Source organism: Amblyomma mixtum, chromosome 4, assembly GCF_055824585.1.
Source record: "Amblyomma mixtum isolate Tamu chromosome 4, ASM5582458v1, whole genome shotgun sequence".
Classification (NCBI taxonomy): Eukaryota; Metazoa; Arthropoda; class Arachnida; order Ixodida; family Ixodidae; genus Amblyomma; species Amblyomma mixtum.
Window position 1 is genome coordinate 127744938 of NC_143015.1, and position 24000 is coordinate 127768937.

The 24000-nt window shown below is 44.8% G+C and overlaps 1 protein-coding gene across 1 annotated transcript in view; it reads right to left on the minus strand.

Moving 5' to 3' along the window:
- LOC149348183 (fatty acid synthase-like) overlaps positions 1-24000 on the minus strand; it is a 55687-nt gene that overhangs the window by 17727 nt on the left and 13960 nt on the right. Inside the window, exons 7-19 of the mRNA XM_089587970.1 lie at positions 23145-23531; positions 21997-22186; positions 18936-19165; positions 16055-16258; positions 14194-14451; positions 12337-12553; positions 11610-11864; positions 8512-8685; positions 6777-7998; positions 6309-6469; positions 4568-4777; positions 1964-2293; positions 763-885 (exon numbers count right to left, since the gene is read on the minus strand). Coding sequence (XP_089444096.1) covers positions 763-885; positions 1964-2293; positions 4568-4777; positions 6309-6469; positions 6777-7998; positions 8512-8685; positions 11610-11864; positions 12337-12553; positions 14194-14451; positions 16055-16258; positions 18936-19165; positions 21997-22186; positions 23145-23531 — 3961 coding nt within the window. The remainder of the gene's footprint in view (positions 1-762; positions 886-1963; positions 2294-4567; positions 4778-6308; positions 6470-6776; positions 7999-8511; positions 8686-11609; positions 11865-12336; positions 12554-14193; positions 14452-16054; positions 16259-18935; positions 19166-21996; positions 22187-23144; positions 23532-24000) is intronic.

Sequence of the window (24000 nt, forward strand, 5' to 3'; positions counted from 1 at the left end):
ATCGGCATTACGTGGGGCGCGCGGTCGTGCAAAGACGCCACGAAACGCCTTTTAACGCCACTGAATCAAACATCCTCAGATGAGTCGATAGAATAGCATCCTAAACGCCAACTGTTGCACTAACTTCTGTGATACCACTATCTGTAATACCACCTCAAGCTGTGACGTGGCACATCTATGGCTCTCCAGGAGGCCTGTGGATGCAACAAAGATGGAGCGTAGCGCTTAGAACGCTGCACAAATGTGGCAGGCGAGAGGCACACACATGCGGCAGTTGAAACTCAGTATTAACGCTCCCGGGACGCTGCCCGCAAGAAGGGTACAAAAGATCCCTAAGTTATGCACTTTTCCCGTACCAGAACGCACCCGTTGACCCCTCCAAAAGCACAAATACAACCGCCCCGCTCACACCTTCCAGCGGCATTTAAAGCCAATTCTCCAATTGTAAAAGCCCAATGTAGACCAGCTAGCGCTAATCATCGCTAATTCTACTGGTGTAATCGCCATTTTTATTTACAACTTTAAAACTTTCATTTCTGCACACTGTAAATGTTTCTTCGTGAGGTGAAGGCGCTTTCAATGACAATTAACTTTCTTTTAAGGCTAGGGTCAAGCTTGCCCGGTCTCTCGCGTTTTTCGCAATGTCTGCGCGAAGTCCTTCGTTTCGATTATTCATGGTGTAGTTTAATGGGGCCGTATGGCAATGCAGTGTATAAGTTTGAAATTTCTTGTGTTTAAATGCTACCCCCATGGAAATCTTACCTCTACCGTTGGTTTGGCGGAGTACAAGTTCCTCAAAAGAACAGTCTCGGGAGCTTGCAATGTTATTAACATTCTTGAGCTGTTGAAAGCGTCGCCTGAGGAATTCTCCTTCCTCTTCACAGCCTATAGAGGATCATAAGGTAAACATTGTGTACCTACTCAGTTGTAAATTTAGCACTAGGCGATGAAATTCAAAACTTTACATCAAAATGAACGCGTCAAATGTGTGCTTCCTCAGCAGCACACTACCTGAGCCATTTTCGAAAGCAGCGTACGGAGACATCTAGGCATTATTTGCCGAGCGAATCCCTGAGGATGGACTACAACTGCTCGCTTCGATACATAAATTCCTGATTTTTCTTTATTTTGTCACAACATTATTCATTTGATAAGAGTAGCAATGTAAACAGCGTCAGTTTCGAAGTCGAATATTTTCAGCGGAAAACCTGTCTTGTTCGCGGAACAAATAAAAGAAAACAAAAAAACAACGCTCCCATTGATTTTTCTTGAGAACAGAACATTGACGGCGTCATCTTCAGTGCACTATTACCTATGGCTACCTTTGTGTTCTTTCTAAATGTAAATGCATCTCAGAAACATGCTGTCTCGAAAGCCCACGACCAGGCCTGGCTGCCCTCACTATGCACTCGCCGTCGTCTTTTGCAGAAGGACCGCTGTAAGTCTGTTCACGAGTGGCTCCAGGTAGTAAAAAAAATTAACTGGTAATAAAGGCCGAACTTAACGCGAGATTTGAAATTCATTTATTTTCTTTTTGAGCGAGGCGGGGGAAGCCACTAAAAACGCCCGTTCTAGGTAGCTTGGAGAGGCGTTACTGCTACAAGTGATGGCAGCAGCTGCAGTCTCCACGACATGGTCACAAACAAGTGAGACGCACAAAATAATCAACGTATTTTGTATGGATAGCGCAACTAATAGGAATGCGAACAGAAGAAGCGCAACGGAGGGATTTCTTGTTTCCGGCTGGTGGATGCCGCTTAAGCCTGCGTGTCTGGTGTACTCTAACTGAAGTCCTATGTCTGACAATGAGCACAATGAACCTCTGAGGCGCCTTAGCTCCCTTCTTGAGCAGCTTGCGCGACAGCTGTCCACTTAGCCAACGACCGAGAAAGCGCCGAAAAGACGCCCCTTATTTAGGTATCCTTGACATACATAAACAAAATTGCTCAATGTGAGTACCTACCAACGGTGGTGAATACGTTGCATCCCAGTGAGAGGGCTATGGAGATGGCGGCCTGGCCGACGTCGGTGCTGCCGGAGTGAACCAGGAGCGATTCTCCAGGTTGCATGTTCCCTCTTACTAGGAGTGCGTAGTAAGCAGTGGAGTATGCCACGGGGACTGTTGATGCCTCTTCTAGTGACCAGGCATCTGGAACCTCCCACAACAACTCTGGGTCCACAACGACTGCTGTAGCAATGCCCTCAGACGGCACCAGTCCCATGACCCGGCGTCCTTGAGGTTCACGGCCCGAGAACTCTAGGCCGAGCAGGCACTCGGAAGTTGCCACAGCGTCTACACGTAGCAGGTATTGAGTTGTGTAGCAGTTATCGCCGCGGCGTACGAATTTCGACGAAGGCGAAATTCTAGAGGCCCGTGTGCTGTGCTGTGTCAATGAACGTTAAAGAACCCCAGGTGGTTGAAATTTCCGGTGCCCTTCACTACGGCGTCCCTCATAGCCTGAGTTGCTTCAGTACGTTAAACCTCAAAAACCAAACCAGTAGTTATCGCTTGGGAAACATATTACCGGCGCTAAAGGGTCTGCATTTTGCTGACCCTTCACTTTGTTACAAAACATTCCTGGCCCTTTACGCACAATTATCAGGCATCTTCTTAACTTCTACCTTAAACTGTGTATTATTCCTGATCTGTCACTTAGAAATACTATTGAAAGCTCGAGGAAATTAATTCCTAATTGATTTTCACTGCGCCCGCAGTTGCGCGCACTGAAAATATTCATGGTTGCGGAGCTGCAACTGTATAATATATTGTTGCAAACTTCTTGGGAGAACAAAATAAGGGCTCCATAAAAGATTAAGGTCAAGCATCTGTATACAGCACAATTAGAGTGAAGCAGAGGCATATTTCTCATTAGCTAAAGAACAGCAAGATGAGAGACAGCTGCGGGCTGCTGCAAACTGCGGCCCTCTGGTTTCATTCCTCGCTATTTTTCTGAAAGGTGATATCCGAAATTGTTATTCAGAACTAAATATTACGCTGTCACATTTATCTGTTCAGCAAAATAATCTTATCACTACACTGCCCTGCTTTCTGAAACAAATTTTTTTCGCACCCTTTCCATTGCATGCGACGCTCTAATATGGAAATTCTTGCGCTCTCACAGAGTACTGGGGCATTTAACTAGTATAAAGAGATAACAGCCACCAAAGGCTAGCGCAATTAAAGCTTTTATTACGGTTTTTATACTGCTTATTTTCTTAACGCGATTTTCGATACAGCTGTTCATGCGAAAAGTTAAGTCGCCGCATTCTCTTTCTGATGACAATAGTAATTTCTTGTCGGATGAAGCGTCAGCCAGATGATATGCAATAAGGCGTTAAAGTTGAAATAAGTCACGCGAAATCCGAGGCTTTCGATACCCATGTGTCGTCTCGGTGGAATAAGTTGCTTTAAAATTTGGCTCTGGTTTTCAAGACCAGATGTGGCACTTGTTGAGACTTGGAGCTCAAAAAGGATGGTAGTTTGTAACTTTCAACAATATTTTTTGCACGTGCCTAGGATATTTCTTCTGCAAAGACAAATATTTTCTTGCCAAATGAACGAAACTTGTACTGCCTGGGCGTATCAGCGTTTTCACAGCAGATCGCGAGAGGCATCTCAATCTCCAAGTCCTTCGTTTTGCAGAAACAGTGCAACGCAGATCTGTGAGGCATTGTACCATGCAGCTCCTGTGTCCAACTAGTGGATCCCTCACGGCTGCGACTTATAAAACACCATCTGGATGTTCAGGACACCGTTCAATGCACCGACGTATTTTTTACCTAGCGGTCTTTAAGGCGGTGGTCACACAGTATCCTTGGAAACCAAAGAGAATTTAAGCCTAATTAAGGTGCGAGCAGTCCAATGAGCTGGTATCCCTTCACAACAAGCAGCATATCAACGTAAAATTTAGAGATGACACTTTTAAGTGTGCTTAAGAGCGGAAATTCGAAGCCATTTCTATTTCATCTTTTTTCCTGCTTTTTTCATGTTTTTTTTTACTTTAGGTGTTGCTAGAGGGCTGATGAATGGCAGCGATGTTCACGCCGGGCAAACTATGTCCACGTTCATGGCTATCGTGACGTCCGAACGATTTTCACGGGACTCGAGCCCAAGCACTTCACGGTACTATCATTATCATTATCATTAGCACTATCATTATCAGTAGCTGTTGTTATCAATATCACTATCAGTAGCGATTGTTATCACTATCACTACCATCACTATCTCTCTCTAGTACTATCAGTATTGGCAGCTATCACTGTCACTATTATCACGTTCACTGCCATCACTACCAAGATCTATCTCTGGCACCAACTTTCACTATCATTAGCTATCATTATCACTAACTATAACTGTTTTAAAGTCTTTTTACTGTCACTACTATCATTACAACTATGCCGCATATCGCATGTTGCTCAGTCATCTTTTACATTTTATTTTAATTACCATACAACTTATAATTGACATTTTGTACGGACTCCTGCGGACAGCCTCTGTATACCGCTTCCATGAGCCAAGAACGGCTTTCGCCTTAATAAGCCTTTTCGTCACACTGAGCGTACTCACCGGACAGAGTACCGGGAGGAAGCTTCCCGGTGGCAATCATGACGTCGCGAAAGTTCAGCGCGGCATAATACACGCTGCACAGCACTTTCGCGGAGCTGCTCGAAGGCACGCCGTAGCCGAGCGGAGACTCGTACCACTGCAAGCGTGAGAGATCGTCTCGAATCTGCACGTTGAGGAAGGCGTGCTCCGTAATCCTCTTCGGTGAGACACCTGCGTTAAGCAAGTCTAAAATGGTTCACAGCTGAGGACTACTTTTCGATCCAGCGGAGTGCGATGAAAAGCATCTAAATGTGAGACATGGTAGTACGCACCGGTTGTCCTTCGGCACATACCGACTGTTGCGTAAATCAGAGAAAATCGAAAAAAAAAATTATCTCGGCCTAACCGCACGTTTCTTCGGCCTCAACTTTCGCACAGAGGTTGCACTTGGCGGTCAGTTTTGTATTATACTACATTTAGGTGGGGTACTTGCCTGATTCGGTCAGAATTATTTGGAAATACCCATTGTCTGCGGCGACGGAAAACCAAAACAGAAAGGCTTCGCAGCACTGGTACCTGTGGCGCCATCTTGCACTTACCGGAGAAACGAGCCCTCTACGGGGGAGGGCGGCGTAGGAGGACTTGGACTCGCATAGCAAAGTCACGACCATGGCCTTCTCTTGATCGCTGTACGACGGCATTTTTGATTATGTCTTGCGCTGCTTCGCAGCAGATAGCACCAAGAAAAGATGATCTGCTCACCAATTTAGCATAGCTGGGTTTCTCCGGTGGGTACGAGATGACGGTACGGGTACCACTGCTGCGAAGCTTTTCGGTTTTGGTTCCCCGTCGCCACAGACGATGGGGATTTCCAAATAATTCTGACCGAATCAGGCAAGTACCCCACCTAAATGTGGTATAAAACAAAACTGACCGCCAAATGCAAGCTCTGTGCGAAATTCGAGCCCGAAATTCGTTAGGCCGAGAGAATTTTTTTTCGATTTTCTCTGATTTACGCGAGACGCGATATGTTCGAGCCCTATAGTTATGCGGTGAACCTCCCACAGCAGCAGGGGCTTAGGCACCTAAGAAAAAAAATAACCCTGGTCTGGTTATCTCTGCACCTGTCTCCTACTATGGAGGCCGAGGGTCCTACCCCATTTCCTCCAAGTAACACCCGGCTTTCCTGTCCGTATAAGCACAATACCTCAGAAAAAAAAACATTCCCTGAAATCTCTGTGGTCGGCATACTATAGATAAAAAAATTGTTGTAACACGGCGCTTCCGATTCCACTTTATTCCTGGATCAGGGTGCGGCTGCGGGCGTGTTTCAAAACAACTCCCACCTCACCGCAGTCACATCATGAAGAATGAACCGAGGAGATATCGACATACGTTATCTCACGAAAACAAGGCTTTGTATCCGTCTCGCCTTCTTTATTGCTTAGTAAAATTCTGGCTATTTGTATCGAAATGTTTAGGCAAACGGGTCTTTGATCCTGGCTCGTGCAGTCCACGCACATTATTCACGACGCTGTCCGGTCAAGCAATCCTTGCGCTATTGAACTGCGATCAGGGCCATCATCACAATTTGAAGCCTGTGCCGTTTCTAGCGAGTTTCTTGTGACTTTTTGGTTCCAACAGAGATCGGCATCATTGTTTTTCTGTGTACTTGTCTTATCTCCTAAGATAAGTTCGAAACGCAGCCAGGAATGCCGTATAGCTTGGCGCTATCAAAAGACAAGACCAACACCCCACTCACGTGAGCCAATAGTCAGGTGCCGAAAAGAACCCCATCGTCCGTTGCGCTGCACGTTCGCCAAGAGGTCTCGCTCCAGGAAACCTCTGCACGTCTGGTCGCTCAGCGCTACGTACGCAGCCTCTTCCGACTTCTCCAGGCTCGCGACGAAGATGCACCTGACTCTAAAGAGAAGAAACCCCATATCAACCCTTTATAAGAGTCTTCTACATTGCGTCGCATCTTAAACAAGATGTGAACAATGATGCAATCATAGCTTATTGCAATCAATGGTCATGACCCGAAAAGTTTCTTCTGAACGAAAATGTTCAGTATGCAAGTGCAGGGTTTAAAAAGTAGCAACAATTTGCAAATGACATTTCATATGACAGCCGTTTTTCGTTTGTTATTTTCGCATAAGAATACTAAGGTCGAAGTTGATTCGTCTAAAACTTAAGCATACCATCAAGTTTTATGTTAATTAGGTCTTACCTGACATGGCTTGTAGCTGGCTCCTGTCGTAGGCAATTCACCAAACCAACGACACCACTGATTCCATTGTCCTTTCCAAACAAAGACAAATTCAGGCCTTCAGGCTTGCTTTCTCCCTCTGTAAGCTTAGCCTTTAGCGTCTCAACCCAGGCGAATGTCCGGTTCTCCACTCCAATTATTTCTTGTGCGGTTTCCGTGCGGGTGCTCATTTTTCTCAGTAACAACAGAGTGGACCAATTGTTAGACTTCACTCCGACGGACCGAAACCCGTTGGCTCGAAAAACTGGCATGGCCTTCTCCTTTGTGTGAACTGTGGTTGCAATACTTCCCACTTTCGACAAGAATATTTCTGCCTGAGTCAAGGCTGTACGCAGCAAAATAAGTGCAAATGCGTGCTCGTTGCAGTGTCTAGACAAGTGTTCAGCCATGGCTTCAAGACACACAGAGGACGTGGGGGGAGCATGGGCCATGACCAGTTGGGCATTAGGCAGTTCCTTCACTGAGTTTGAGGTTGGATCCCACGAATGCCTCACGACATCTCCTGGTAACCTCTGTGGCGTCAACTCATTTGGACATGGGTGTGCCACGGTGTAATCAATCTTCAGCAACAGGTTCGACAGTGGTAGCAGTTTAGATACCCTGGGCGTTAAGAGAAAATCGCTTTCTGTGAACGCCATTTCAAGAACACGGATCTTCTTGCCTGTTGTGTTTTCCGCAGCGACGTCGAGAAGCGGCCTTAAGGGATCCTCGTCGAAAAGAGCTGTGTAGAGGATGTCTTCATCAAGATCGTTCTTATGGGTGGTCAGTGCCGACTGCACGGCAGAGGCGAGAGATGAACCGGAATCATTGACTTTCGTCTGAATGGCTAAGAGAGCACGCAGAAGACCGTTGTTCTCATGACTGCTGTCACGGTATTGGTTGAGCATTTCCTCCGTTTCCTCGTACGAATTGTTGAGTAGTCCAGGGATCTGATACATTTCGTCTGCTCTTGCCTGTAGGATACGCCGCACAATAGTGCTACAAACAGACACATATTCTTTCAGGCGAGCCTCCCGTTCCCGTATAGTTTCTTCGTCGTCGACGTAAGGAATAAAGCGGTACTCTTCTAGCAAGGGGATTTGTTCCGTTCCTCTTCGCTCTGCGATGTTTGCCTGGATGCCTCGAAAAGCAACCCCTCCGGCGCAGCAGGTATTCAAGCATCTGTCGTATGCAACGGGTATCCCTGCACAATAGAAAACGACGGTTTGTACAGATATACATAGATAATTTGTATTGTTATCTTGGCAAAAAAATCAACTGCACGGAATTCACCTAACTTGAAAGAACCATTTTTGGAACGGTTTGTTTTTCAAACAGTTATCATTCAATGCAAAACGAGGAGTTAAAAATCTATACTCAATGAGCATTACGTGACAAGCGATGAACTTCAGTAATTAGCTCCAAATTAGCTCCTGATGTGAATTGCTTTCTTATATCATCAGTGCATGCCATTCCACGATCTAAGAAAAACATTTTTAAAATACTGTCCAGATAATTGTTACTGTTTTCTTTCTTGTCCACATGAGGCTGATAGGTGAACTGTTCCAGCGTTTTCTTTTTACGCGTTGATAGCTGTTGTGATGACCAGCACACATGAAAATAGTAAATGTATGATGCTATAGTACTTTTTTCTGAAGATGCTTACTCCCATATATTCATAAAGAAACGGTGAATCAATGTATTTTGCACTACTAACCTCTTAGTCCGACATTCCAATGGATCTCAGCGTGAAGCTCGGGATCGATGCGACAAGATTCCAGCCTTGCGACTAGACTGAATGCGCGCTGTGGGTCATTAAATGCGCAGAACTGAAGCATACTGTCGATGAAGGTCACCCAGTTCTCCGTCCACAGAAGCTTGCCACAGGGTGCTGAATAACCGACAATGCAGAAAGTAGTTTTAAACTCTGTCGCTTTAAAGCCTGCGATCAATCCGCAACGCAGCAATCAATGTTTAAAGCATGCAATGAATGTCCTGTGGCCTCTCTTCCTATTTGAAGCAAATATTTCTTGTATTCCTTTATCGCATGCTGAGAAGAACCGCTGTCTTTAATTTGGAGCAACACTAGTTTCTATGCATTTACGTGGTGTCTTTCGTATCATCAGGACACTTGTAAATATAGACCGCGTATTAAATCTTCACCAGAATTCTCGCTTACTGACATGATTAACCTTTCTATGTTTGTTAATAATAAAATATTCGGATATACGGTTTTTCTAAAATCAAGAAACCTGCTTTCAATTCCCTCTTAAACAATCTAAGTAATCCACATTGGAATAATTATCGCAAAATTGAAAAAATAGCACATTAAGATTTTAAAACATTTTACAAGAATCGTATCCTAAACGGGCCTCGCTTGCTCTTAGGTGAAAATGCACTGCATTTTTTCAGCGTGTATTTGGTTTTCCAAAGCAGGAAACGTAATTAAAAACTGTAGTTTCACACTTGACATCACCGACACAAAAAAAAAGACACTTATTTTTGCGTCTCGAGTATGATGCCTTTGCCGCTTAGGCTTTGGAAATCAAAGCATAGTGAAAAATTTCTGTCTCTTTCATTTTCGAGAGTAGAAGAAGCCTGGTCAAGGACTGCTTCAAGGACGACTTATGAATGTCGATAGCCGAAGTACATAAATGGGTCCAGAGTCATGCCAAGTCTCACGTAGCCACGCGACACGCTCGGCTTCCAGGGTGTTTGATAACTCAAAGAAAAACACTGAAAGAAAAACAATTTGCCAGCCCACAAGTAGAGATATTTTCTGACACTAGCGGAAAGGGTGGATAATGACTTATTAGGTTGCAGCCGGCTGTGATGTACGCCGGAAAAGTGCGTTTTAATCACACAAACATAAATTCTCGCAACTATTTACTAAAAGAAGACGCACGCTATTCAAAACAGAAAAAAAAAATATATATATTTCCCTCTACGTGGCTACCATATGCTCTAAAACTAACTTTTAGTTCTTTGTGCTACCAATTTCCTCTACTAGAGCATTGCAGCATTTTAGAAAAACACATTTTTGTTTTTTTATGATGATACATTTGGCCATCACATATAAGGTAGTTATTGAAAGCAATAAAATCTATTTTTGCAATGAATGCTCTCATTTGAGCACAGCAATCAGTTATAAATATTACTGGTCTAGGACGTCTTACATTGGGGTTCGAAAGAGACGATAGCACCGAGAACGTCGCGAAACCGGGGTAACTAGGCTAATAAAGTTATATCTGAGAAATCCATTTATTTTATGCCCTATGCTAGGCGACATGAAGCGATGTATTCTATTTAAGAGAATATGCGTGTTTCTAGTGTTCGCTGCGTCCTGTTCGATTATAAGACTATGGGCACTAAGCGGCAACATATGCATTTGTATTCTTTTTGACAGCGCATAATATGAGGGGATAGTAGCTTATTCATCGAAAAATCTTAATCACAAAAGTAGGCCTCATGAGTTATTTGCTTGGAGAAGGAGGTCACCGTAGCTTGTAATCTTAGCCTTGTGAACGCCTGGCTGGTGAAACTTTCAGGGGGGACAGCCTCCGAAGAGAAAATACATCAGCCCTGCTGAACAAAAATGCTTCTGCGTCATGGACACACCAACAATTCGAAAATATGCCAACACCCGTACCCACACAGCGCTCCGGTGGCAGGAGGGATATGATGACTTAATAACATGTTGAGAAAAAAGAACTCGATTTAACGGTTCTCTGTGTCGTGTGCCTGCTCTGTCATATGGCTGAGAAGAACGTCAATTTGGGCTAGATGGTGCATTTTTGAGACTCAAAATGCCAGTAGCTCTACAGCGAGACGTACACAAGAAAGACTGATGCAGGACAAGGGCTCTCTTCGTCTGAATTTATTTACTGCAAAGCCAGCAAATATGTAGAAAATTGAATGCATGCGCAAAACCAGTACAAGTACAATAAACTGAGATGAAGTGAGCGCTCGTCCTGCTTCAGGCTTTTTTGCGTACGTCTTCCTATAGCGCTATTGCCATTTCAGTCTCAAATGCTCTGTCATGTTTATGCCCGCCGTTTTCCCACCATGTTCTCAACTACGCAGAACGTAGCCCAAGTGAAGATCTGTATCTGGGCGCAAAGACCATTCCCGAAAAATATGCGAAACTGCTTGCAGGATTAACATATTCACGTAGTTTCTTCCCTGAGATAATACACGAGTGCAATGATTTGTCCGACTTCGTCTTTCGCTCAGTGGTTATGGTGCTCGACTGCTGACCCGAAAGACGCGGGTTCGATCCCTGCCGCGGCGGTTGAATTTCTTTGGAGGAGAAATTCTAGAGGCCCGTATACTGTGCGATGTCAGTGCACGTTAAAGAACCCCAGGTGGTCGAAATTTCCGGAGCGCTCCACTACGGCGTCTCTCATAGCCTTAGTCGCTTTGGGACTTTAAAGCCCGTAAACCAAACCAAACCGACTTCGTCTTTTATCTCAGACCTTAAAAATGTGCTGTTTGTAGTAGTTTGACAACTGCTTCTTGCAAATGAATGCTATTCCAGTTTCAGAGCTGCAGTGTAATTGAAATATGCCAACATCATATTAAGCACTTGCATACGTCGTTTTTCTTTGTTTCTTCTTCGTCTTTCGTAACTGAATAGATACTGTCGTCTGTGCTCTCATAACGCTTCTTTCCCTCCCCTCTACACTCATGCCTGTAAAGGCGCTGTAGGTGTGTGAATGGATGAATAAATAAATAGTCTAAAGCCTTGTGCACAAAACGTCGGCCTTGAAAGAATCTGCGAAGAAGGAACAGGGCAGACTACCCTGAAAAACTCACTGTGCAAGTCGGCCTTCAAGATGCTCTGGAAGCTTCCGCTGTAGCCGTAGCCACGGAGTCTCAGGTCTTTATAAATGTCCTCGGCGTCAAGCTCGTACTGCACCGCCTCGGCAGGCGGGCCAGGTGGGTTCTTGTGGCGGGTTTCGTCACCCTCCTCAGCGACGCGGATGCGACCGCTCGCCACAAGGGAGTCACCCTCGCTGACCTCGAATTCGCCACTTGCTAACATCACCTGCACCTTGAATCGCACAGTACCTGCAACGGTACGATTCCGTCATGATCTGCCTTGAATGCCTAACGAATGCTCTGGCGAAATACGCAGGTTCATTCGCATTATGCCAACACAGATATGAACGAAGAAGCGCGCTCATTTGAAAGGTAGAGAGCGACAGCGCTGTGGTTTGAATTTTCTTTTATCTCGCGGAGAACGTGGCTCGTATAATTTATAAATGCGAACGTAACAGCCTTATCAGTTGGCCCAACCAAAACCCTTCTACAGAGATGACCAAATAGCTCCTCTCTGTATGAGTTCTTTCCTACCAATAGTTACCAGACCTAAATATAATGAAAAGCACCATGATCCTCCGCATATTGCGATTAAGCCCTTTTCTGCATCAAAGTCAGCAAACACACTGATATAACGAACAGTCACTCAATGTAATCATTGAAATACTTGCTGAAGGCGCGTATTTTGAAGGGTTGCAAAGAGCAATAGTTAGAGACCCACCAGTTTTTGGCAAGACGGTGACCCTATGGAAGCTCATGTCTTCGAAGATCACTGCCACTCTGTGGAATGGTTTGCCGCTTCGTTTCGTCAGGGACTTCCACGCCAACACCATGTAACCGGAGGCGGGAAATACCACACGTCCATCGAGCTCGTGACCAGCGAGGTAGGCGTCTCCATCGTTCGAGTCCAGATTTATGTCGACTACATCCTCTGAAAGCTGGAGATAAGAATGAATGCTCAACGGCGCGTCCACTTGAATACAGGCAATGAAAGAAATAGCCGAGTGTTGCATTGTTGCAATGCGATTTAGATTAATGGAAAATCATAGCACATTCTGACGCATTTCATTTTCGGGTGCTTCGCCGGATCGCCACACTACTTGAACACAGTAAAATCTGAGCGCCTCCGCTTACGAAAGAAAACCAGAAACTACATATATTGTAATGCGAAGCCACATCCAGTTTTAATATAATTAATGCGGACAATATTTTAGAGCGCAGCTCTTTGGCGTCCGTTCCTGGGTTTCGCGTCGTCGTCGGCCTCGTAACCAGCTCCGCCCCCCTTTCATCCCCCCAGCGCTAGCAGCGACCGACTGATACCGCTGGATGCCGCTGACGCCGCTAGAGAGTCAAGATAACGGGACTGCATAGAACACCGTCGCCGCCATGCAGAAAGAGGAGGAAAAGGTCCCCCCCCCCCCCCCCCTGTTCTTGTGTGGCGGATAGGGTACTTTTCAGTTGCCGACGCGCCGGTTATTTCACGTAGGCCCCGGCACGTCGACGAATACGTGACCACCTTCCCACGGCTAGACCTGGTTCTTAGCGCTGCGGAAGCGAGGGTATCATATTATTTGTGTCGGCATCGGTGGCGTTGTCCCTGAAACCAACTCCGCAGCTGGGGTTGACTCACTATCGAAAAGGTGAAACAGCTTATTTGCTGCGCTCAAATTTCGCATTAGGAAGCAACGTAATCGTCGGTAATTTTTAATCCGTGACTATAACCAAAAGGTGATTTCGTGCCTGGAAAACAAACTTCCTTATCAGGAACAAGAAATTAAGATTTCACAGTGCTCATATGAAGATATTTCTGGTTCTGTAAATTTTTATTGTTTTATGCTGTGGAATTCTTAATTAAAGGAGACTGTTGCTGTGGTTTCATTGTAAAAGAAGCTTCCAATGGTAGAAAAAATCATTATTCGGTTATACATTGTTGCTTTCAAATAAAGGCTCGAATCACGCGAGCATGAAAGCCGGCGTAATGCGTTGATTCTTAAAGTTTTGAGTAATTTGTTATTTCGGTAAATTAACGGGTTTCAAAAAGCAGGCACGCAAATGTTGACATTTTTCCCGGCAGTAAAACATACCACTTGTCTGAAAATGATATTCTTCTGCATAGGCCGTGGAAGACTAATCATCTTTACACCAAGACCTAACCAGCGGCAACTCAGAACCAAAAATTAAGCTAACAGGTAATATTGGTGAGAAGACTGGTGATGAAAGTTTTTTTCTCACATCTAGTGTGACGGCAGTGTTTTCTGGTGAAGGCAAGTTTCAAATAATTGTGGGCAATGAAAATTGTCCTCCCTTCTCTCAAGTTTAATTAAGACGAAACGAAAGAAACTGATATTGACCGCCATTTACAATCAAAATGCCACTCATTATTTCGAATATATTTGATAGATGTGCAGAACAGGCAGGTCACATCAATGGATACCGGTAGCTTTCAGGATCTATGATCTTTAGCTTTCAAATAACTCCTCACAACAAATTTCTAGGTGAGTTCAATTCTCGAGATGTTCAGCTGTGGAGCGGTATATGACATTGGCGAAGGCCCTCTCAGACGTCCTAATAGGCGTACCTGTTTCGAGCCAGCGAACTCGTTCCATTTAGCTACGGTCCATCGCTGCGAGTGGTCCCAGCTAACGAGGTGGCCGATGCTGGGGGTACCCCGGGGCACGGGAAAATCTACCGGTGGATACATTGGGGATAGGTCCATCTGTATGCCGAGAGTGTGCAACTTTCCGAGCGATTTGAAGAAGAATGAGACGTTGTCGTCGTCACGATTCATCAATCCCAAGGATGTGGCATCGGCGCCGAGGGCACGACGTAAAATGGGCTGCGAGTGGTCGAAAAAAAAGTGGTGAAAGTTTTTAAATGTTGACAGACTCATACAAGCATTAATAAGGCCGCGTCCAGTGACAGTTCTTAGACATATGAGAAAAAAGGGGCACCCATAGACGCAGAAAGAGAACGGACTGTGCATTCACACTGTACAATGGTGTTCAAACGCGTCAACTTTAGAAACAACATGAGTATTCCTAACATGGTGGATTCTAGAATGTCAAATCATAAATTGTGAACACTCTAAATAAAAGGCTCATAATATAGTTGTAGATCTCAAAATAAAAACACAAGAAACGTGGACGTCAAACCTGATCGCGCACAATAAACTTCATCCATCCACGCACCGTTATATTGTAACCTGTTCGCTCGCAATTGTATACGCCCATTTTTGTGTAAGGCTGTGGCGTTAGGCCGCTGATCCAGAGGTCACTGGTTCGAATCCAGCAACAGCGGTTGGATTTCTACGGAGCAGAAATACAAAGACACGCAAGCTGCATGTGATGTCAGTGCAAGGTAAAGAATCCGGAAGGTGGAAACATTGGGCAGCCCTGCACTACGGCGTCTCTCATAGCCCATGTGCAGCACTGTGTGGTTAAGTCCCTGATATTAATACGTACCATACCATCGTACCTTCTATCCTTGTTTTCTGCCGCGGTGGCTCAGGGGTTATGGAGCTAAGCTGCTGACCCGAAAGACGCAGGTTCGAACCCCCCCCCCCCCCCCCCCCCCGGCCCGTGCACTGTGTAATGTCTGCACGTGGTTCGTAACCATGTACTGAACGGCGTCACTCATAGCTTTACTGGCCTTGGAACGTTAAACCCCAGAAACCAACCATACTACTCCCTGATGATATTGTTATCTGTAACCTGCGACGCCAGGAGTGGCAGCTAGCATACATGCAAGTACGTTTCGAGTGCCACCAATATCAAGAGTGATATAGTAGTAACGAGAAAATAATCGTTTCTTAACGCATCTTCAAATATTTTGTAAATAACTTCGCAATCTTTTAACTTCTCTTTAAGAAAAAACATTGAGAGTTTTATCGCACCATCCACACCCAGTGGTACCTGATCAGAAAGACAATCGGCAAACCGAATGGAAGCTTGATATCATGACTACGCACTGTGTAAGCGCTACTGAAAGCGGGAACCCAAGTTCGTGCTAGCGGTTACATTCATGAGTATTCCAAGTGTTTCACCTAACATGTTCGCACTTTTCAAAAGTCAGCTTTCTGGGATAGAAGAGCTCGTTTTAAGGCATAGCACTGTCAGCGCTGCAGTGCACAATACAGCCAAGACGTGCTAACTAGTAGGCTGGTAGACTAATATAGGGCAGTATGTTGTTAACTATTACTATTTGTCTCGATATGTATTGAGAGGCGACGGCGACAACGGACAGGCAAAGGCGGCAACGGAAACGGTGAAGGCGACGCCGCGAAACGCAGAAATGCGCGCCTAAGAGCTGCTCTCTAAAAGCGTCACGTGTCAGCTGCGTATTCAACTGAGCTCCCTGCTATGCCATATCTGGCAGGGCTTCTCCGTTTCGAGCCCGCTGTATATCCCCTCAGCAATTTAAGGGCTGATAAACATACTGACCTGTAATAGGCAGTGTGGTCCAATCTCCACGAGGATAGCGTTCTTGGGCACGTGTGAGATGGCCTCGTAGAAGAGAACGGGGCCAACAAGGTTCTCAACGAGGAAGTCTGCCGAGCAGTGTTGGACTGCGGGTTCATGCCAGCAGCTCTCCGGCACCGAAGAAGTGACCCAACGCTTGCTACGTTGCTTCGGCGCTGGTACTATCTGTAAACCAAAACAAGTAAGGATTCGAATCGATTCGAATGAGTTTTCTTAAATAGGTTTCACGGCTTACAACTTAGGGGCCTCAATAACATCACAAATGAATGAAGAAAACAAGCTTAAAGCCAAACGATTGAAATAAGACGGTCAAATCGGTAAACTACTCTTTGTACATACAGGCCAGCCGTTTCTCTGCGAAAAGATTATGTGCGATGCTATGTGTGGCTTATATGAACTTATTGCGACAACTTCCTATAATTCCAGAAGCAGAGCGATGCAAGCAGATTCAGCGCTCGAAGAGACAGAAAAGTGTTGTTAGATACCATCAAAGAGCCCACTGTTACTGTTGCGAGCGGATAGGTGAGTAAAGAGAAAAAAAGATTGGCTCTTCTGTCCTTGCAGACAGATGACTGTGGCATCAGTATGTGTAGAAAGGGAATTACTAGGCGCCCTTTGTTCGGTTCCTTGTATTGAGAAATCATAAAAGCCTCATCAGAGAAAAATCTCGGCGCCGATGGCAAAGTCTGTATGAAAATCGCTGGTTGGTCGACGAGGTGAGTGACGTCAGGAGAACATTTAACACTGTCGAGTTGGCGGGTGGGCTCGTAGCTGGCAGTTGCCAGGGCCGCCGGTCAAGTGACATAGTCAAGCGCGGCGGAGGCCTTGGCGTGAACTGGCAGCTGCACTTGGATGTGCGCACATGTGCATAGGCGTATCACACATAAGGTTGTCATGGCTCAGACTCAACATGTACAGCTAGCTGCAATGACGCCGGAGGACAGCAGGGTTAGCGTAGTTCGGGTTTTAATGCTTGGTTTATGGAGCTTTAACGTCTCAAAACAACTCAGGCTTTGAGGGAGGCGGTAGTGAAGGGATCAGGAAATTTCGACCGCCTGGGGTTTTTCACCTTGCACTGGCATTACACAGTACACGGGTCTCTACCATTTCGCCTCCATCGAAATGCGACGGCTGCGGCCCGGATCGAACTCGCGTCTTCGGGTTACCGAGCGCCGTAACCAGAGAGCCACCACTGTGGATGGTTTAAATGCCATCGCAGTTTCAACACGTAATGTAGTTATTTGGACTACTTCTTCCTGTAGTGCCTGGCATCTTGTGCTCACTTCTTCTAAGACACAGCCTTTCGAAACAAAACCAAAGACTTCGGGCAGATTTTATATTTCAGTTTAGAATACTCCTCACATGCGCTTATGAGAATGGAACTGCTAATTTGTTTGTTTCAGTACTGTTTTGTCTAAAGGCTCCGTTTATCTAAGCCTGCATTTTGATTAAAAAAAAACAGGTCTTACAGCACCAGTAGCCAAACAGGGCATTATACGATTAAATTCATGTCATGCTGGTTTTTGGTTCAGAGCGCCTGCGAGGAACCAGAAACATAGCAAGCGCCAAAAAATATCGTCATAATTAGCACTGAAGAGCCTCTGGCAGATGAAAAAAAAAAACAGAATGAAAAAAAGCAGGTTGGAAAGGCTGACTGCGCTAGCCATTTTCTAAGCTTCGGCATCAGGAGGACTACTTGGCCTCTTTTGCCTAAACGATAAAGAAATCCAGGGGACTGAGGCTTTCCTACCGCTTTGTTCTTCTGGCGCTTTTTAGAAACCCATGTTCCCAATTTTGCTCTCATAGAGCTGAAGAAGAATGAAAGCCTTGCTACGTAACCGTGTTTTAAGGCGTGGAAGCATCGAATTGAATGGTTTTTCAGCGTAAGAAAAAGAAAACAGGTGGCTGCCTAAGATTTCGCTCATTTCTGAAGTATCTGGTCGTTTAGCCCCACCCTTGAAACCCTTTGAATCCTTTGCTCCACTTCAAGGACGCACAAGTCCTGGTGTTCTCTTAGGCGTTGCTTGGCCTGCCATTGGCTGCATCGTTCGCGAAAATCTCGGCCCACTAGCCACCTGTATCACGGCATCCAGTAAGCAAGTGGCGACGCTCCGCGCAGCAATGGGCCACAAGGAAATTCTTGTTACAGTCCCTGGCGTCACTATGTGGGCGACTTCCGTCTATGTTGCGCCTCATGTCGCATTAACAGATTGCATGGTAAAATTTATGTTTCGATTTGGTGCATAGCAAAGTATTTGCTTTCCAGTGCTAGCTCCGCTGTGATAACAGGGGAAGGAAAAGGCTAAAGTTCCTTGTCACCTCGCTGGAATAATATCTGAGATGAAGCGGTTCTGACCATTTTGTTAGCATTTCAAAAAACAAAAATTTAAAGCTCTGTTTAGGCAAAGTGATAAGAGCTTCTGCACCAGCTGTGAAGACGGTTACGTTCTATAAACCTGTCAGGATAACCAGGTGTGTAAAGTTGGCATGGTTGTATGTAAGGAGTAGCTGGGTATAATTTAAAGGAGAGTTGAAATCTGGGTTAGTTGGTACATACTTACAAAAAACTAGCCAAAAAGACGGGGACAAACGAGAGACGAGGCACACACAACGACTGTCGTTGTGTTTGCCTCGTCTCTCCTTTGTGGCCGTCTTTTTGACTGGTTTTTTCATAATTGAAAGGTTCTACATCAACGCGGAAAACATGAAAAGTACCATTATTACGAGGTATCATGGCATTATCTCTCGAAGAAGACGCTATTTGCTAACAATAAACCATTATTTGGTGAGGCTGTATAAAGAACAGCACGTGTTACAGTTTCTTTATATCATCGAGCTTCACCTTCTGCACGGCGTCCAGGAACGCAGGTGCTACAAGCTTCATGTGCTGGCTATGGAAGGCCACATTCGCACTGTCGACCTCGCGGGCGAACGTTCCTTCGGCCCTTATCTCTGCGGCCAGGAGGGCCACGGCGGGAGCTGTACCGGACACGGTCACCGAGTCCGCCGCGTTGTGGCACGCTGGGACCACGCCATCTCGGCACCGCTTCGCCGCCTCTTCCCACGACAGCCCTGGTCACAGCAAGCACCACATTCATGAGGACAGGATGCGCACCAATGGTCGAGCCTTACAGCTGAAACAATGAGTTTTTGTTTGAGTTGGACAAAACAGAAAAAGAAACCCAGACCTCTTTTTGGTTTCAATAAAAGAGGTTGAAACAGCCACCTGAAACGACCCGAACAAAAAAATCTCTGATAGTATAGGATGGTAATTGAGTGGTTGCTCACTTTCCACAAAGTTTGAAGGCCTCCACAGAAGTACAGGAAATACTACGGCCGCTCAGAAGAAGAGTCAGTAGTAAATTTATAATCGTCTTCATCACACTTGACGAAAGCGACAAATCACATTTGACGAAAGCGACAAACAATAAGTGCATAGTGCGGCTCGACGTCTCCTCCTGTTCCTCCAAAGGTGGAAGAAAAACAAGAATAGTGGCTATGAGAACAGTAGACCTGGAAGACGTACCTTAGATATGCAAATAACATAAAACACATATTCCATGTTCTTGCACTCAAAAATTACAACTCACCATTGAGTGGACTTAGAATAGAGAAGCTGCATGTCCTATGACCAGTCCCAGCATTCTCATCGCTCACCATTCATCAGGAAAGTGCAATGCGTAGATCATCAGAGTTCCGAACATTGAAAACTGTATGCCTAAATCAGTTCCTCGTTTCTTGGTTAAGTGCAGCTGAGTACCATCAAGAGCAGGGCATCCAACGTAGCTGTTACTTTTGTTTCGCTATCTTGCTATACTTGTTCCTTTTAGTTTGCGCTCAAATACCCCAGCTGCAGACGAAGGCTGACATAAAGAGAAGATTCACATTAATTGTTCCTGTTGAATGAGGCGGTGACGAATCCAGTTTACTTTACGCAAACTACACAATATTTTAAGACCTAGGATGTCGTCGGAAAGGCCCGTGAAGAATGATTCTGCAGCAGACACATCTAGGGTCTTCTTCGCAGAGCTGAAGCCTGGTGAACTCTGGTACTTAGACATGAATATAACGCCACCGCACCTTACAGCACGGAATACTTTTAGATATACAAGTGCATCCAGCTACCTGGCGAAGCAGAAGGAATCACTAACATCGATAAGGCTGGAATGTGCCAAAACACTTTTACACAACGTAATTGCTAACAAACCCGCTATCATAATTCATCGCACTTACTATGTTCTAAACTGTGTGGTCTTGCAATCTCCCAGCTTTGCAATCATGAAAATTATATAAAGCATGCTATGAATTTCGTGCTGGCCCTATAGATTGCTCTTACTATTTTGGTCGTCGAAACACCCGTCTACTGAGAGAAGTGGTTGCAAAGACAAAAAATTCAGGGGGCACTTCGGCTCTCTAAAGTGCTGCAAGGCGAAAGCGTTTCCTGGCGCACTGTTTGTTTGTTTTTATTTTTCCTATTTTATTTTTTATTTTAGCATAGTTTCGTTTCTTGTATTTCTTTTCTTATTTTGTTTTGATATTTTTTTACTTTTGTTACTTTTCTTATTTCCATTGTTATTTTTATTGTAGTTTCTTTTCTTATTTTCATTTTTTATTTTTATTGTTGTTTCTTTTCTTATTCTTATTTTTTGTTTATTTTACTTTATTTATGAAACCCATGTATTCACTAGATGCGCGTTTGTTGATAATCAAACCCTGACCTTCCGTTGCGGACTCCCTCCCAAGTACCGGATTGGTTTCCTCTCCCTATGTGCTGTATATCCTTACCGGCCTTTTAGCTATAATATGTTTACTATTATGTTCGTGCCACGTAGCGCCTACCTAGGTGCTCTGTAAATAGTTTGTTTTTTGTGTGTGTATACACTATACAAACATACGTATGTATATATATATATATATATATATATATATATATATATATATATATATATATATATATATATATATATAAGATAATGTCACCAGAAATTGAAAAACATGACAAGATTTAATTCACGATTTTCCGGCTGAAGGACCAGCCTTTTTCAAGTCACACTTGAAAAAGGCTGGTCCTCCAGCCGAAACGTCGTGATTAAGTCTGGTTATGTTTTTCAATTTCAGGTTACTTTATCTTATATTAATCAATCAGCTGCCAAGAAATAATTTTTGATTATATATATATATATATATATATATCTTTTCTGTAGAAAATTATGTAAATAAATGCCATGAAAGAAAAACAAACCCTTTCTTGGCGGAGTGATAGCGTCTCCACTTCAAATGTCAAAGGCCCTGGTTCGATGCCCAGCCTCGACACTGTTTCTTTTTAAGTAGTGAGGCCAAAACGCGGGCACATTTGCTAACATTCCTTGGTCACGACAGTATGAGGCATTAAAAGGCTTTCGCCTTAAATAAGTAAAGTCACCTTTATTTAACATCGCACAGAGCTCGGCGTTACCAGTATTTTTTTTTCTTGTTATAGGCGCAGTTGGTTTCTACCAATGCTCATGAATTTTACCGCTGCGTCCTTCGAGCTTGTTCTTTCATGCAGCACTCCACAGTTTTCGACTTTCCACATTCAACTAAAAACATATTCATAGCAAAGATGTGCATTGATTCCATTCTTTCTGTGGCATTTTTGTTTTTCCGTTGGTAGCAAGCGGTTCTATTATATTTTTAATTTTTTGATCTTCACTTATACTTTGTAATTTTCAATCAGCGCAAATGACCGGTTCTGAACTGCAAGATATCACCTCCCTGGAGTGACGTTTGTTTTAGTCGTGTTCTGTTAGGCACCTGCTGTTACAAATTACTTATAATTCACTCTGTTTTCTCCTCTCACGTGGCCCTGAAAAGAGTCTAGATTCATTTGACACTCAAACATCGTCGGAAGCCACTGCACTCACCGAGGGCGGCCATGGCTCCACTGGGCAAGTTTCCCTTGTCAATGCTGCGTCCTCGCCAGTATGCGCACAGCACGGCCTGTTTGTCAGTCAGGCAGCCATCGGCATAGGCGCATCCGATTTCCCCAACAGAGTGGCCCGCCATGCCGTCCGGATGAATGCCGACAGCTCCCAGCGTGTCAACAAGCGCCACCTGTTTCCAGAATAAAAAACTAATAGCAGTGTACAGTTGCAAAGTGCATCGACGAGTGCAGTAACTTTAGAGTAGAGGAAAAAATATATTTCCTTGCGCGAGAGAAATTTCAGGCATTGAAAAGAGTAAGGATGTATTTAGCGGAGCACTTAGCACGCACACCTTTGATTCAGTCTTTGACTGCTTGCTGATGAGGTGTTCTCATTCGTATAGCACCAACGCGAACGCTGAAATTAAAACTCCACTTCTAATTACTTCGTCGATGCGCTGAGGTATTTAACAAAAAGCTCAAAAGGAAAGCGCTATCCTCTAAGTGTGGTTCACACCAAATCATTGACCGCACTCAGGGTGGAGGGAGGATGAAATTCTTCACAGCACAGAATTAACAATGGGCGAGACGGTAGCCTCATCATTTTCCAGCGTTTCAGCATGGGCGCTAAATAAGAAACAAGGCACAGAAAACGAAAAGACCTTTTGCTGGAAAAGCTGGTTAGCGTAATGAGGCTTCCTCTTGTTGAGTTGGTGTCCTTCTCATCGTTCAATAACATCGCACTGTCCAGGAGACACGTACAAACCCTAGCTATCCAGGGAACATTTTATGACGGCGCATTGTTTTTTTGTTAATAATGAGCAGCAGAAGAGCGGCAAGAGGAGAGGAAAAGATAAAAGCGAGGGGGACAACTCCACATTTCCTTTCCTAACTTCCCAAGTTCCATACGAGTCAACCTCGTGATTCAGCAAGCATTATCCTCCGAGGAGAACAAAATTTTGGGGACCGACTGGACGCTCCGCTCTGTAGTTTCCGCTGGTTTTATATACTGGCAAGACATGCGTACACGGACCAAGCGGAACAGGCAGCGGTAGGCATCTATGTAGGCGACTGTTCACATGTAAATGATATCTGTAGCCATTGTCCCACGTTTTAGAACAGCATTCCGAGGATCTTGGCTCAACAAACCTGAGCAGATATGATGGATGCCTGCACCGACGCCATGCAGTGCCCCAAGCCATTGTCATTGGTCATGATATCGATGAGATCGACTCCGAACACCTTCAAAACATCGTGGGACTTGCGTATGGATCGGGCGAACACTTCCAACTGCATCATCTGGCGGGCCATGGCTTTCCACTGACAGCCCATCCCGGTGAAGACGAACCACAGAGGTCGCTTTTCGGATGTGACACGCTCAGCGACCTTGACAACTTCCTTGCTGGACCCGTCCACTTGAACCAGTGCGAAACCCCGATAAGGGAAATGTTTCACGCTCGGTTGTCCGACTCGGTTTAGGAGTGCGTAGGCGGAGTCAGCGTATGGTCCCTCCTCTTCTAGACGATCCAGCGTGCGCTAGAAGGAACATAGTCGTCTTAATCTTAATGTCGTAAAGGATGCAACATTGCAAAAAAGAACTGTTTTGGCATGACGCGGAATGCGCCGTTTGTAAGCGGCAGAGGTAAGACGAAAACATCTGCACTTGCTCCCGTATTCAACCTTTTACAGACTGAGAAAACAACTGGCCATCTATTTATTATGACTGAAAACTCGCACATCATGAACACAAGTTTGAATATTGCAATTTAATATCCGATCATTATCGCTACTGATGTTTATGCAATGTAATTGCTAAAAACAAAAAATATCCATCACGTAGGTGATAACAGCACTTCTGACAGCCGTATTTGCAGGCCCATGAGCATTTTCAATATATAAACCGTCATCCAGAAATGAAATGTGTTTTTGAACATCTTTCGCATGACAGCGATTATGTTACAGTGCCCGACAGCACAGCCTGACAATTTCATGGCACATCTATCTC